Source organism: Sparus aurata, chromosome 5 (genome assembly GCF_900880675.1).
Source record: "Sparus aurata chromosome 5, fSpaAur1.1, whole genome shotgun sequence".
In the NCBI taxonomy this organism is placed as follows: domain Eukaryota; kingdom Metazoa; phylum Chordata; class Actinopteri; order Spariformes; family Sparidae; genus Sparus; species Sparus aurata.
Genome location: NC_044191.1, coordinates 874,281 through 890,978, shown reverse-complemented (window position 1 = coordinate 890,978; position 16,698 = coordinate 874,281). Strand labels below are relative to the sequence as shown.

Below are 16,698 nucleotides of genomic sequence, written 5' to 3'. Positions count from 1 at the left end.
TCTTTTGAATTGCGAAAATCAGCAGTGAGGCCCTTTTTAACCCGGAGCATTGATCTGTGTGTTTTCATGTCCACAGACCTGGCTGAGTTTGTATTTCTGGGCCTGTTTCTGGCGGAGATGTCCATGAAAATGTATGGCCTGGGACCCCAGAACTACTTCCACTCCTCGTTCAACTGTTTTGACTTTGGGGTGAGTCGTCCTGTTCAGAAGGGAGTTTAATCAATCAACATTTTGTCAACGTCATTTTTGTTCACGGTTTGAGCTTGTTTGGGGTAATTCAGATGATTCAGGACTGCAGAACTGGTGTTTCAGGGACAAATGTGTTGATGTAGTAATTAATGAATATTTGTGGAGGCCTTGTGCATTTATCAGACTGTGTTCACAGGTGATTATTGGCAGTATTTTTGAGGTGATCTGGGCTGCCATTAAACCCGGGGCCTCATTTGGCATAAGTGTCCTGCGGGCTCTGAGACTGCTCAGGATCTTCAAAGTCACCAAGTGAGTCTTCAGACATGTTTGTCTATGTGTTAGAAACACTGATTATGCAATAATATATCTGCATATATTTATATGTGTGTATTTGTGTAGATACTGGAACTCTTTGAGGAATCTGGTGGTATCTCTGCTCAACTCCATGAAGTCTATCATCAGCCTGTTGTTCCTCCTCTTCCTCTTCATCGTGGTCTTTGCTCTGCTGGGCATGCAGCTGTTTGGTGGACAGTGAGTAATTTGTTTCTGGAAGAAATCAACACAGCTACTGTATTGATAAAATCAGTGGCTCCCATGTTGGGCTATAGTGAGTGCCATGGCTTCTTTAAGGAGTTCTGGCAGCTCTAAATCAGGCATGTCAAACCTGTTTCATGCAATTTGCATCCAAAATTGCACATCTACCAAAATAAGGCTGTGAAAAAGAGGGAGATTTTATGGGGCATCAAGAGAACCGATTAAAAGTAGGGAGACTTCCACACTAAGTGTTGTCAGCTATGACATTGCACCCTTTCCTCTCAGTTATAACTCATTTGAACACACAGTTGTCATATACTGTACATGTAAGCCCCTTTAAAATATTCTTGTTTGCCTGAAAACACTGTACTGAACACCGACTGTTATTGTTCATCTATTTTTTGTTTACGTAGCTGGTAAGTATTTTTTTTCTTAGAATCCAGTGCCTGCTGAAAACATGCTGTTCATCACAGATGATCTGGTAATGTGAGGGGTTCACAGATCCAGTCTGAAGCTTCCTGACCTGCTCACAGACTCATCAGGGCCGCCCTGATAATATCAAACCTGTTTGTATTCACGATTCAAATTCTGGATGATTACATCAGCACTTTCTGAACCAGACCACAACAACCAATGAGAGAGGCCTCCCAGAGCAGCTGACCGTGCAGCCGAAAAACCATAAACATTCCCGCCCTTGAAGCTAACATTAGCTAGCATACTGCTGTTGACAGAAACTTATAATCTCACTTCCAGTTCTCGCTAAAGAATAGAAAAACCTGTGAACGCGTCTCCCCCTTGCATTCACACTCTTTGAACCTTCTGCTTTTGTTTATTTTTCGCACTGCATGGCATTAGCAACAGGTTGTTGCACCGCGCTCACCTCCATTTTGTTTACATCTGCTTCCCCATGAGATCATATGAGAGGGATAATGTATGAGTCCCGCTTCAGTCTGCAGAGCCATTAAGCAATAGCGCTGAAGCCCCCCGCCCCCGCCCCACTGCACAGAGCGGTCTTTGCCATTTATTTACAATGTATTAATATTAAACATGTTGCGTGTCCAAATTCCACCAAATCCCACACTGCACTTCCGCTGTTCATTAGCATCAACCTGCCAAGTGTGAAATAGATCAGATGAACAATTCTCAAGATATGAGAGTAATATCCAGACGAGCAGAGCTTCCTTACCTTATAGTCAGATTATAATGTCAAATTGTGCCTTCAGTAGTTCAGGTAAAGCTTACAAAACCTGGGCCATGCTAGTTGTGCCCACAGTCTCCATGGCAACATCATACTTCCTGGTTATAATAACTTAGTTATTTTTATTATATAATTTGATTTATGAAGTACTTTTAAAACAAAAGTTACAAAATGTTGTACATACATCAAACATAACAAAACAATGAAGAGTCAAAAGGAAAAGCAAGTTCAGAGCTAGGAGTCAAACTAAAATATAACAAAGATAAAAGCATCTAAATCAGGGGTTTAAAGCAGCTTTGTTACGCTTGGTTGGTAGAGTGTGGATCCAAAGCGGACAATGAGGCTGGAAAGAGGGAGATAAGGTAATTTATTGACTTCAAAATAATTTTGCAGGAGAAGGTGCAGAGTCACAGGCGCAGTAACCGTCTGGGAGTGTGGAGGTGGAGGTGGAGGTGGAGGTGGAGATGGGGTAGCTCATGGTGGTGCTGGTGGTAGTTTGGCGAGTTCAGACTCCTGTGAGCACAGGGTGGCAGCTGGCTGCAAAGGTGCTGAGATCTGGAGCTGGAAACACTGGAAGTCGACCTTCAGGTGAACTGTGATTGTAGAAAGAACATGAAAAAATGTTAGTTCTCCAAGATAGCAATATGAAAAACTAGAAGGCATACAAAACAATTATGGAGCCATGTACCACATCCAACTGATGAAACCATCTGGCAGCAGGTAACGTGTAGAGCAGGGCTTCATCAGCAGGCACTGATTCCCAACCTGCTGCAGGTGAGCGTGTGACAGCAGCTCCGGTTAGTGGTGAAGCTCCGCCCGGCCTTTCAATGCACCTCTGCAAGCACAACAGAAAAAGAAACACACCAAGCTCAAAATATCCACCACAGAATTTGACCGAACATGACAAGCTTTACACAAGTGTGTTTTAAGGACTGATTTGAAATGGCGCACAAGCAGCAAATGCATTGTATTAGTCACCTATAATTTTTGGCTGTGATTTTGGAACGGAGAACAGCATCAGGTGACAAAATCAATGAAATTCAGATTTTGTTTTACACTCCGAATGCTGTCAATTCTTTGACTTTTTTGAGGTTCAGAATGTCCCGTAAGCATGTTTATTGTGTCCCTGGAACACCAACACTATCAAATCATTGAAAGATATTTAGTGTGTTGAAAACCTCTGACAATTTGGTGAAAAAATGCATACAATTTTATATGTTTTTTTTATTATTATTTTTATTTAAGATATAGAAATGTAAAATACTACTGACCAATGACCAATTGACCAATTGAAGACATTTCTGTGAACTTAAACTTACTCTGAGAAGAATCTCTTAAAGGTCAAAACTGTTCAAAAACAACCAGGAGCTCTGAAAAGAAATAATGGTGAACAAATATTTTGCCATTTATACAAAAAACATGGATGTAGCAACATGATTCAGCTTTCAGTCACAGTCAGCATCTCTTTGCACTCACAGTGGGACATATTCATTACTGACTACTTAAAAACCTTTAAATCTAATTATAATTAAAGAATGAAATTGAAGAAAATAAAAGAATGTGAAGAATTAGAAGTAAATGAAAGCATATTTCACAGGCTCCTAAGACAAATGTTTTCCCTCTCTACTTTCTGTGGTTGTGTCTTAATGAGATCCAAACTAAAAAAAAGGGCACAAGACAAATTCAGCTGGCATTCCGACCTCTATTATCTGCATCCTTCACATTGATGAGGGATCTAATTGCATCCCAGTAGACAGACAGAGATACAAAATGTCAGCATTAGCACAACTCCATTTGAGAAGAATTTACATTTGGTTCCATAAGGTCTCACACACAAGGCAGACGGACAGCTCAAATGTAATATGCCTATATTGTGCTATAATAACGTGCAGCAACCTAATAGCTGGGGCAAAACACTGCTCCATCCTCCAGTAGGTGGAGGAGTAAATGTGACTTTGTTGTGTCTTTGAAGCTTGATCACATTCTGTTTGTTGTCTCCTCACAGGTTTAATTTCGAAGACGAAACGCCAACAACCAACTTTGACACGTTCCCTGCGGCAATTCTCACCGTCTTCCAGGTAAAGGTCAACTCCATAATGCTTCTCTTCTCTTTCTTTAATTGTACCGCTGAACCGGACTCAGCAACCAGCCTGTGTCTCCACTGCAGATCCTGACAGGGGAGGACTGGAACGCAGTCATGTACCATGGGATTGAATCACAGGGGGGCGTTCACGGGGGAATGTTCTCCTCCATTTATTTCATCATTCTCACTCTCTTTGGAAACTGTATCCTGGTCAATTGATCCAAATTGATCCAGATTTGTGGCTGTCAGGCAGCCATACAGCACTGTGAAAGAATTGATAATTGCTTAAAAAAAAGCTGCAATTGAACATTTTGATTCTATGTTCATCAATCATTTGATTGTTTCCTGAGACCACATATAACCAGACACTCTCCTCAACGTGTTCTTGGCCATCGCTGTTGATAACCTCGCAAATGCCCAGGAGCTCACTAAGGTACAGTATTTGTTTATGTTGGCTTTATAGCAGTGTACAGCAGGGGACTAGATCCATAAATACAATTCCTTTAACTTAGATTAAATCCCATAGGCACATGGCCTTTTACCCCCTTTTTTTCCTAGATAGTGAATGTTCACAGGTTACGAGAGTACCTTGGTTTACTGATGTCAGCATGACTGATGTAAGTCTAGCTCAATAACTCATCATAACAAATTGGCAGCTGTTATGAATAACTCAACAACAACTATGCGAGCAGCTTATGTAAGATCTATTCTTAACACATGTTGTCCAGGTGTAAAGTTAGTACATATGTTTAAAACTGGAAGAATCAACAATCAATACATTGAAATGGATCCCTAAAAGTGCTTGAATAAAAACATTGACCAGACCAAACAAATAATGTTTGTTTGCTGGAAAATGCTGGCTAAAACTCTGAGGGGTGGTAGAATCACCTGTGCTATAGCTCATGATAATTCAGCATAATGCACACTTACACAATCAACAGAGTCATGTCATACTCACCACTCTCCAACTGCTGCTCTCAGTTCCTCTTCTCCAGAACAAATGTGGTTTTTATCCACCTGCTTATTTCAGTTGCTTCACTTTCGCTTAAAGACGACCAGGAAAGGGAGGGAGCGTGCCCACTGAACTGCCGGAAGACTTTTAATGTAAATATCTGCTGATGTAGGTTTGGGTTTTATTGACCAACAGTGATCCAAATAATTACAAAAATTAATTTAAAAAAGTTTCTGTCAGTGAAGAGTGAGTAAGAGCAGCAGGGTGTTAAGTATGATAACCATCCTGTTCTAATGCAATTAATGCTGTGGAAGTGCACACTGTACTGAATCAATCAAAACAATAGGTAAACCAGTAAACCAGAGAGCAACGTAGCTAACGTTAGTCAGCTAATGAAGTCCGCGAACTTAAACTAACAGCCGGCACAGAAGTTCCACAGAACTCACCTTGTCACTCAGATCTGGGTCTGAAGGTGGTAATATAGATAAATAATAATAATCCTATAAAAGGACTTGTTCTATGCGCTGTATGTATGTATGTTTGTTCTTGCACCTACTGTCCAGGACGAAGAGGAGCAAGAGGAGGCCATCAATAAGAAGCTTGCACTGCAGAAGGCCAAGGAGGTAAAGGAGGTCAGCCCCATGTCGGCCGCTAACATTTCCATCACAGCGTAAGTCAGCCTATTCTAATGTTTGTTCTGGCTTCCTGATATCTGTTCCCACTCAGCAGACATGAACAGAAGATACAACCTTTGCTGTGCAGAGCAGTTCACTATTGTGTCCATACATAAAACTCTGCCCATGTGTAAAGAATTGTATTATTAAAGCCATAATAAGACAGAAGAAAGGTACAAACACATAATGGCCCAAATGTAAAGTCTCATCATAGCTGTTCAGTTTCCTCTTTCTTTCCGTCGAGCCTTGTTTCTCTGTCTTTATAAACACAAACAGAAACAATCTGGTCTAATATTCTTTCACTGTTCACTGTTATCATGCATGTTTGTAGTTCTCTAATGTGGTAAAGACAAACTCTTGTTGGAACAAAGCATAGGTTTGACTAACCTCCTCAGAGTCAATGTCCCAGTGATAGTTAATGTAAATCTCATCGCCCACACACATTCTGTTCTTTACTTCTTTTCTTCACAAGGCAGTTCCCTGTTTTCTGTCTCCCAGGCGACCGCTGCTGTAGATTTCTGCATGGTCCCTAAGAAACATCAGAACATCAACACACAAAATACTACAAAGAAAAGTGATAGATATTTCACACACTCTCAAAAAGACAGTATGTCAGTGATAAGCTATGGTGATTTTGACACGCAGCCACAGCAGGCCCTTGAAACCACACACATACAACATATGTAATATTGGGACAGATTTAAGGAAAAGCTCTTCAGTTCAGACACATTCAGCAGCTGTTGTGAAATTAAATGAAGTTGTTCGCAAGGCTGATTCTGGACTTACTGTAGATTTTCCAAGCAGTACAGTATGTGAATAATGTCTTGTCTAGTTAGTTAACTACGTAACTTCAACTTGAATTTGATATGTGTTGTTTTACAATTGTAAACTTTCCTTTACTATTTTGAATAACAGATACTATCTATACTTTTTGATATTCTGTAACAAACTGTGCACGTGAGCGTTAACTCACAATACTCATTTGTAAACATGGAATGCTGTTCTGGAGACATAAATAGTCTTAGTGAAGTTGAATAAGATATACTTCCTGAAAACTTGGTACGTGGTAACTACCATATGTGGCAAAGAGAGAAAAAATGATATAAACCTTAAGTCTTGGCACTTGCTCATGCACATAATGGACATCCAGAGTTTAACATTTAACATTTTGGGTTATCATCATTTCAGGATCCTTCAAAATTGATCGACACACCATTAGAATGACTCCATAATCCCTTTGTAAATCTGCAATGAAGTCTTTGTTTTTCCAGACCAAAAGAGAGAGATTTGATAGCCATAAATGGCAGTGATTTTAACCGCATTCAAAGTTGCACTAATCAGTATTTTTGTAAATTTAATAAATGAAATATATATATATATACTTATAATATATTTTTCAGCTCAACCCAGAACAGTATTCTCTATCCAAAGTAGCTTTAACACTACAAATAGCTGTCAAATTTGATAGTTACATTGAAATTTGTCATGTTTATATAATTCCGCAGAACCCTTTTTTGTCATATCTGGGCTTTGATAGTATTTCCCATTCTCCTTGTTGCTAAAAACTGAACAAACAGTCACGGTGGAGGTCAAAATGTCCTGGATGGTCCATTGTGTGACAAGTCCTTTCTGGTTCAATCTCTGTCATGTGTTTCTGGGCTTTGACTGCCAATTGCATTGAAATGTAATGGGAGGCTAAAGGACACAGAGAAGACAGAGAAATGTCGAATTGTGTCTAGCTGTTTCTCTGATTTCATCCTATATGATGTTCCCCTTCCCCCATTTTTGTTTTGTGCATGTGCAGTTTTCTAACACGCAGTCGAGGTAACGCGCACTCTAGCAGCTCATCCATCTGCAGCGTTAACTCACTGTGAGTTATTACCTCTCTGTTACAATGTTTAAATCCTCACATTACCCTTCTCACATCCCTCTTCTGTCGCTGCCCAACCCTGTCTTCTTCTTCTCTCATTATTATGTCATTCTTCTGTGTGGATTGTCCACAAGGACGTGGCAGTTCTTAAGTGCTCACACCTCCTGATAGAGTTGCGTGTGTTTTTCAGAGTTTCCATCCCTGTTTTTTTTTTTATCTTCCTTTCTCTGTGATCGAACAGTGTCACGAGTGTGTGTGTTGGTGATCAAGGTATCTGACTCTGTGAGAATGTTTGTTTTTTCAGTGACTGCACCTTCTGTAGTTTCCAATATCTCACTGTTCATATTGTACCTGTTTATTGTGTATTTATGCAGCTGTGATTTACTTTTATCAAGCTGGTTGTAAATATGTGTTGTATGTTATAACTGTTATGTTAGCTTTGTATGTGCAAGCTTTAAAAGATGAACAGGGTAGAGAAGTCAGAAAGTAACAAGAGATATTTCTCCTGTGAACACACTTTATTGAGTAAAATTGTTAGTTTAAATTTCAATATATGGTAACTGTACATCATAGCGCAAATAACTGAGATGGAGAGATTGGGTAGATTTGAGACCAAGGCTGAAAATAGAATTAGTAATAACGACAATTTGCTGTAACCCCACTGCTCCCTTTCATTTGTTTGCTGCTTCTTCTCAGCAAAAACGATTTCTTTTGGGTTTTTCTATAGTTTTGCATCTCTACAGCACATGTTTCTCCCCCTGTCAGTGTCCCAAAATTGACTTGCCCCCTCTGTGCTTTTGTCTGTAACCTGTTGCTGTCCTTGAAGTTCCTTCTCTCCCTCTGTTTGTTTCAATGTTGCTCCCTTTATGTGTTTGTAGGAGTTATGTCTGCACCCCAGTCCATCACTACCTGAGGTAAACCCAACCACCTACTGGCAAGGTGGTCAATGATGTTGATTACACACATACATGCACAACCATGTTCTCATTATTAACGTTCTTAAAACCAAGACCACATTAATGAAACCGAGCTGCCCTGCATTCATGTGATGCTCACCATGCTATTGTCTTGAGTCCTGTCCCATGTTGTCCATCCACCTTTTAGCAGGAGTTCTTAAAGTGTATTGTGTAGTACAGTGTGTTTTACACATGTAGAATATATGTATGTTGTGAATGTGTAGGAAGTCTTACAAAGAATGTGCAGGATGATAGAGAGCTGAGAGCGTGAGATGAAGTTATTTTCTCTTCCTAATCTGTGTAGTGTTTGATGAAATGCCACATTGAGGGATGGCATTGTAACATGTAGTTTCCCACTCTAGAATAAAGTGAGGAGATAGCACTGTTTTTATTTCATACAGTATCAAAAGTGCATGCATTCAGCCAAGTTCTTTAGCTATTAAACTCAGACACTGACAGAAAAAAAGTGGCATGTCCATGCATGGTAATGTTGCCATGGTTCGCCTTTGTTGAGGCATAGCCATGGCCGAGATGTCTCCAAAGTAGGCTGTGATAGATGGACCGTGTGGTTTGCTGTGTTGATAGCTTCATTGCACCTCAGTCATACTGTAAATCATTCAGCATGTCGGGACTGTGTGCCATCATGAAATGTAAAAAATGGAACATACTGCTGGTTTTATGCACCATGAAGTCATATAGTGTAAAGTACATAAACATGAATGTGTCACGCCTCAGAGAAGGCCATGCCTGTCAGTGTAATGGAAATGCTAATATCCCTTGGAGATAAACTATTGTAAAAAACTGTGGCACTAACATCAAAATACAGGGTTTTTTCAAAATGGTTTACACAGTATTTTATACGGTAGTATCACTCTCAGTGGTTTTGATTTGTCTGGTTCTTCTGCCCCGCCTAGTAAGGAGCAGCAGAAGTCAGTGAAGGCGATGTCAGTGTGGGAGCAGAGGGCCAACCAGCTGAGGAGGCAGAACCGGGCAAGTTGCGAGGCCCTCTACTGTGAGTTGGAGCCTGAGGAGCGTCTCCGAATGTCCTCAGCCCTCCACATCCGGCCCGACATGAAGACCCACCTTGACCGGCCGCTGGTTGTTGAACCTCGCGATGGGCCTTTGCTTGGTGGCCACCAGCACCACCATCACAAGTCCTGCGTGCCTGAGGACGCTGAGACCACTGCCGACCCTCCTCCTCCTCCTCCTGTGCCTCACCAGCCCCGTCGCCACCACCGCCACAGAGGGAGGGATCGGACCAGGACGAGAGAGGAGACAAATGATAACGGCGACACGAGTAAGGACGGGGGGCACCACGTGCATCACAGCCGTTCCAAAGATCACGATGGCAGTAACAGCAAAGAGGGGGAGAATGAAAGGTCCCGCAGCCAAGAGGGAGGCAGGAGGCATCACCATCAGAACTCAGTGGACGACAGCGGAGGTGGAGGGGTCACGAGCGAGAGAGAGCATCGGCATCATCATTCACACAGGCAGTCCCGAGGGGGCAACGGGACTGTGAACGGTGGAGGGAGGGGAGAGCGGAGACCCCGCCACAAAGATGGACGTTCATCTCACAGGGATGGGGATAAGATTTCCAGAGGAGACAGTGGTGTCAATGGAGAAAGGAGGAGACATAGGAACCATGGATCCAGGGGCCAATCCACAATGGAAGGAGAAGAGTCCAACGAGAGAGAGAAGACACACAGTCACAGGTAAAAATCTGAACATCTGCATAGTAGATGCTCTTTTCTCTGAACAGTGACTTTACAGGACTGTGAGCTTGTTACAGAGGGTATATATCCACATTAGTTCAACAGTGTTGGAATTGTTGCCCTACAGTTTGGCAGAGGCAAAGAGTCATTGTCACTGTGTCAGCCAGACATGTGACTCAAGTCATTTGGTCCAAGTCTCGGGCAAGTCCCAAGCCCTTTTTTCTTGGGCAAGTCAAGTCCCAAGTCAAGTCTTACAATATTATCTGTCTAACCTGTTCAAAAAGTATGACAATGAGTTGAGTTTGTATTACAATGACTGATATTAGTACCAGTGCCTTATGTCTTCTAGTTTCAGCCCGCTACAGCCACTGAATGATCCTAGTTTCAGATAGACGTAATGTAAGAAAAGCTCCATCGAGGGACAACAATCATTCCATGCTATGACAAAGTGATTGATCTCTTTTTACAGTTTGTTCATATAAGAAGTAAGTAAGTCAGTTTTATTTATATATATCACTTTTTTCAAATCAGAGTTTGCAAAGTGCTGACAGGGTACAGTAAACATAAAACTATTTGTCACCTGTCTTCCTGATGCTGTTTGACACATTCATTGTTATAGATTTTACTTTTGTACTTGTACCTTGTGTGACATGGAACTCACTATGATAACACAGAATACAGCTACCACATTACAACAGCTTCATGTAAAGAAGACAGTGTACTGAAGTGTGTGATGCAGTGTGTCCCATAATAAAAAAGGGGAGATATTATGTTAAACACAAATCTATGTTTGTTGGTGACAGAAGACCCCCTTCGAGAGCCATTGTGTAATTAAAATACTGTCATAGAGCTAAAGGCCGGAACATACACCTCACTGTCACACTTTGATTTCAGATTCATAGAGCCAGAGAACAGAACCTCAGAGCCTATCACTGTCCTAATCACTTTTGAAGTGCACTTACCTTTGAGAAGGAAAATGAAAATTGTACTGAAAGGGATCATCAAAGATTTTGCATCTGGGTACATATTACATATTATTGCTTTTCAGGGACCCTGCAGTATTAAATTGTGTTTCTACTGGTCTGTACATATTTAGCCAGACCTATCAACCTGTAGTCAAATGGAATTGCATTGACAGGGGTGGCAGGCACACTATTTAGGATTCATCAACTGATACTGATAGTGAGGGACAGTGATATCGCCTGATCACTACGTTTTAATAGTGTCCCACCCTCACAGCCTGCACTGTTATTAGCTGGGGGCTGCACACCCGCTGCCCAAAGGCTGAGGTCGACAAATGTCCTCAAAATGGCAAAATACTAAGAAAATAAGAAAATCCAGACAGAAGTCAAGGTGTGTGCAGCTACAGACACTTCTACACACTTCTTCACTTTAGAGTGATTACTTTCATATAAGTCTATACATTGCATTGTATACCTTCCCCCCAGGGCAGCAGCGTAAATATGCTCTATATTTACATGTTGTCTCTGTTCTAGGGACCGGTTTGGTGACTCAGAGGGGGAGTCCCTAGCCCTCTCCCCCCAGCAGGGCTCTGGGGGGGACAATTGGCCCCCTGACCGACCAGAGGACTCAGACAACCAGAAGAACGTCAGACGAACTGGCCAGACTTCCATCCACATACCTCCTGTGACCGTCACCTCCCCGCCGGGAGAGACCACCCTCATTCAACGTCAGTGTCCACGGAGGCCCACCAGTTGCACACATAACACGACTCAGATTACTTCCATGGCAGCCATTACATTTAATTTCCTTTAACATTGCTACTTACAGTTAAACCAAGGCATTTACTGTGAAGAGCAAGGTGAAGTACTTCTTAAACAAATTTCTGCAGTGTCTCTTGTCCGTACATGCAATGAATACGTGCCCCATTATTCTTACTATGGTCTCCCCTAGAGGAAAAAACAAAATGTCTTTCAGAGGTCTGAGTAATTGTTCATCAGGTCTTTTTACAATAGATTAATATTAACTAATATAAGCCGACCCGACTTCCTTATGGAGCAGTGTTTTTTTCTAAATACAGTAGAAATACAGCAGATAAGGGAAAATAAGCAACATTTCAATAAGAAAAAATCATATACAGTATTATAGCTGCAGTCGAGAGGTGACAGGACATAATGGGAAAGAAAGATGGCGCTCCTTAACCTCTAGGCCACCACAAACCAGCCTCTTGATGTGCATTTTTTTTTTCTAACTTGAACAAAATTGAATACATCGTCTGTAATCCACTCGCCTTGTGGTGGTCAAAGCATCAGAAAAATACAATTGAAAAACTCATCAACAATGTAGTTTGGTAGAAAGGAAATAAACCTTCCATTTAAGAGAGACTTTCATGACTCTGACACGCGTTGCTGTAACTGAACTCTGTGTTTTTTCAGTGAACAGTATTGACTGTGAGACGATGCCCATGAATGAGAAGAACCTGGAGGATCTCGGTCCAAGCGGACCCAAACCCATCCTGCCTTATAGTTCCATGTTCATGTTTGGACAGACAAATCCGTGAGTCACCTGGATCTCCTTCATCCACTTCGTCACCTCCTGTAGGACCTCTGACATGCATTAGATCATGCCATTCACCTTTTTTCCTCGATTTTGTTCATTAGTTTTCACAATTTAAAAGAACACGACAAAACATTTCTGTGATCTCAGAAGTAGGCGGTAAGTTTGGTTCTTGTAAATGTCCTCTCCTTTAACAGCCGACGTGAAAGCTTTTTGATAAAATAAAGGAATATCTGTGCTTAGCAACCGACGCAACTGTTAACAATCATAATGAATGGGTTAATTGAACAACCAATTAACAAAATGATAAAAGGGCTTATATGATGTTCAAGGGCTGCATTTGTCCGACTGGCCGCCAGTTGAATAGGTCTGTTATAGCTACCCAGAAAAATACTCAATTTTGGGGGACAGTTGCAACAACATTATTGAGAAGAAGATATGTGACAGAGGCAGGATATTTTGCAGTCTAACAGGAAGCTTTATTGTGTAAAATGATGACCTCACTGGGAATCTTATGATCATAAACAACCCCAAGCATCCTTTTGTGTTTTATAGAAAGATAAAGTTTCCATATCGGTCAATATGTCAGTCGGGCTCTACTACGGACCATGGAGAGTTTGTATATCAGCTCTTTTATTTCTTATCTCTAATTGAGCGTCTCATCACATCGGTACCAAGAGTCACCCAGCCCTACAACACTGTGAGTGATTAGGAAGCTTGTGTGTGTGTCGAACATGTCCCTCTCCCCCTTAAGAAACCGGTGCCTCTCAATACCAGGGTCCATCTCCTCAGTGTACCCATAAACCTTTACATAAACACACTGTCGATTCCCGATACCAACACACACACAAGAGACTGTGCTAGCTGGTCTGCATGTCAGACGTTAACAGGAACACTTGTAATTTAATTTAAGGCTAAGGCTCTACACCTACTTGTGTGCTGAGCTCATAGATAAAGTTTAAGCATGTTTGGCTACAGTAGATCAGCCTCCATGCAGGGTATAAATGTTTAATTCATGCTGTATTCTTGAAAGTATTTGAATGACAAATGTGTGTAAAGGTTTCCCTCCTTCATCCTAGTAGTGTTTAGGTGATGCTTTATGTTATATTCTGCTCTTGCTTTCCTTTCCTGGTCATTTGACCTGACATGTCCAAAAAAGTAAAAAAAAAAAAAAATCAGCTATGGAGAAAGGAAGGCTCAGTACACTGAGGTCCACAGTCATTAGACCTTCATCATTGCAAATATTTACCAACACGAGAGTTGCTGTCTGCAGCTGTAGCTCTAGAGACTCTGCAGATCCACCATGTCTCAACACTGAGAATAAATGAACAGAGAAAAGCAATCAGGATATACATTCTGTACACCTTGTGGGTGCACGCTTTTACTACTTCTGCATTTCCTGTATTTAGATTTCCTGACCCCTTTTTCGCAGATTTCTTCTCTGTTTCACTGACACAGTATATGATTGTAAACTGTAAGTCCCATGTGTGGTTGTGAAAAAAAAATGTTGGTAACTGAGAGCTTGGCTTTATTTTGATCCTTCCTTTAGACGTTTTTGTTTGTTGCAGCAAATAAGTGGTGAGGAGACAACAGTGGCTGCCACAATCTTTTTTATATCTGTGTCTGCTGCTTACTCTTTGCCTCCCTCTCTCTGTCTGTCTCCTCAGAGTGAGACGCTTATGTCACTATATTGTGACTATGCGTTATTTTGAGATGTCCATCCTGGTGGTTATTGCTATGAGCAGTATCGCTTTGGCAGCAGAGGATCCTGTCTGGACCAACGCCCCTCGAAACAATGTGAGACCAAGTATACACAAACACATGCACACTAATATTATGATATTTCCTACAGTCACATGTACCCAGCTGTGCTTTTTAAAAGGTGTTTCCTATTATCCTGAAATATTTTCTAGTTAGTGGGGTGTTTTGTCTGTTAACGAAGTTAATTATCCTGTTCCCAGTTAATAATGAGATATTATATATACTGTTCCAGCACTGATTTAATCTCTCTTTTTCAGGTGCTCAAATATCTGGACTATGCCTTCACTGGTGTTTTCACCTTTGAAATGGTGATTAAGGTAAACTTGGAAATAAAGACACAATTTAAACATTCATAACTTAGTGACGTCACTGTCTTTCACAGCACTCTTCTTCCTCAGAGTAAGTCATCTGTGATAACAATGTGTTTGATTATAATTTGTCAGAATTGAGTTGCTGACTCATTGCATTTCTACTTTTGCAAGCACTTAAGTGATGAATGTGGAGCGGTGACTGAGGCAGTCTGTGCCAGGACTTCACCTCATTGTGACCATTGTGGTGTATTCAGGATATCAGGGCTATGGATGGACAGGGCTATGGATGCCCCTTTCTATTAATAATCCTCTATATTTTCATTTAAATTCATGTCTTGAACTCTCTTTCATGGTTTAATCTAAAAAAATAGTGATGATTGGTAAACCTGTCTCTAAGTCAAAAGTAGCAGTTAATAAATGTGTTCTTAAAGAGACACTGAAAGTCTTACAAATTAATATCTAAATATAAATATGGGGCAATCAATAGAAAATCACCAGTGACATTATGTAATAATGAGTGTAATACTTTTCAAACTAAACTAAAAGTAAAACTAATAAATCAAAAATGAAAAGATGTTACAGTGATGTGTTTATGGTTTCAGATGGTGGACCTCGGCCTGCTGCTTCACCCTGGATCCTACTTCAGAGATCTGTGGAACATTCTGGATTTCATAGTGGTCAGTGGGGCGCTGGTGGCTTTTGCATTTTCGTAAGTTCAAAAACTCTTTTATTTTTGTTATAAACTCAAATGTCTACATTTGCAAATAGTTAATTCTGATCATCAGATTTGTCAGATGTGTCTGGCGACTGGTGGTCTGATGTGTCAGGTTTAACATACAGTATCTGCCTAACTCCAGTCAGAAACAACTTGTGTGATATGACTGTGGTGGGAACAATTCTGCCTTGCAGCATCTCGTCCGCCTAATGTTTTTAATGAGAAAGCAGTAAATTACAGTATACCAGTATATTTAAGCAATAACCAAAGGTTAATGTAAAGGGACACTTCACCCCAAAATCAAGAATACACATTTTTCCTCTTACCTGCTGTGCTATTTATCCATCTAGATTGTTTTGGCGCGAGTTGCTGAGTTTTGGAGAAAAATAGGCCTTCGAGATGTCTCCGTTATCTCCAATATAATGGAACAAGATGGCACTTAATGAGCTTGTGAAGCTCAAACTGGCAAGAATATGTTTGAAAAACTCAACAGCAATGTCTCTTTCCAGAAATCATGACATAATCCACAGATTGCTTGCTTTGAACAGTGTTATGTAGGAACTATTTTCTGTCTATATCAACACACAGAAGAAAGTGTGCACCTCAAGAAGCTGGCTAACTAAGCTAGCTAAAGTTACAGCTCAGCTGTGGAGGATGCCATTAATATTAGCATCCTGCTCTATCATGAGCACAAGCCCCTCGTCCATATGGACATTAACTTGTTTTATTGCACGTTGATATGTTTGGCAGGCATAGTTAGAAAATAGTCCCTACTTGAAATTGCTCAAAACACAGTGCTTGGATTATCTAGGGTAACGATGGTCAAGTTTTCAGGAAAGAGACAATGCTGCTGAGTATTTCAAATGAAATTATTTGGCACTTTGAGTTTAACAAGCCGAGAGCCATCAAGTTCCATTCTACTTGATAAAGACGTACATCTCCATGGCCGATATCTCTACAACTCAGCAACTCACACCAAAACGATGTAGACGGATAAGTAGCACTACAGGGAAGAGGAGAAATTTCATGATGTTTTAAATACAATGAGATGATTTGTGGTTGTTAGAATCTCAGTGATGTAGGCTATTATATATACTGTGAGCTGGCAACTCAACCTTTGCTGCTGGCCACAGCTTTTTCTTAAAGTCTGTTGTGTCTGTGTGTGTGTGTGTCTGTGTGTGTGTGAGTGTGTGTGTGCGTGTGTGTGTGTGTGCGCTCGCATTTGT

At 40.9% G+C, this 16,698-nt stretch overlaps 1 protein-coding gene and 1 long non-coding RNA gene across 27 annotated transcripts in view; one reads left to right on the top strand and one right to left on the bottom strand.

Annotated features, from left to right (window-relative positions):
* Nucleotides 1-16,698, top strand: part of cacna1ba (calcium channel, voltage-dependent, N type, alpha 1B subunit, a) — a 179,524-nt gene that overhangs the window by 109,344 nt on the left and 53,482 nt on the right. For 18 of the 26 annotated variants that reach the window (XM_030417891.1, XM_030417890.1, XM_030417877.1 and 15 more), the window contains exons 12-26: nt 77-189; nt 386-498; nt 589-720; nt 3,927-3,999; nt 4,089-4,206; nt 4,370-4,437; nt 5,520-5,626; nt 7,435-7,500; nt 8,379-8,414; nt 9,371-10,168; nt 11,665-11,858; nt 12,565-12,685; nt 14,353-14,482; nt 14,704-14,763; nt 15,360-15,466. In XM_030417891.1, coding sequence (XP_030273751.1) covers nt 77-189; nt 386-498; nt 589-720; nt 3,927-3,999; nt 4,089-4,206; nt 4,370-4,437; nt 5,520-5,626; nt 7,435-7,500; nt 8,379-8,414; nt 9,371-10,168; nt 11,665-11,858; nt 12,565-12,685; nt 14,353-14,482; nt 14,704-14,763; nt 15,360-15,466 — 2,236 coding nt within the window. The remainder of the gene's footprint in view (nt 1-76; nt 190-385; nt 499-588; nt 721-3,926; nt 4,000-4,088; nt 4,207-4,369; nt 4,438-5,519; nt 5,627-7,434; nt 7,501-8,378; nt 8,415-9,370; nt 10,169-11,664; nt 11,859-12,564; nt 12,686-14,352; nt 14,483-14,703; nt 14,764-15,359; nt 15,467-16,698) is intronic. The other 8 variants (XM_030417888.1, XM_030417887.1, XM_030417881.1 and 5 more) reach the window with 3 other exon arrangements.
* Nucleotides 2,150-6,207, bottom strand: LOC115582126 (uncharacterized). The gene is made up of 3 exons (XR_003984139.1): nt 6,018-6,207; nt 2,610-2,756; nt 2,150-2,514 (listed from the first exon to the last, which is right to left on the bottom strand). It is a non-coding gene; the product is annotated as an uncharacterized LOC115582126 (long non-coding RNA).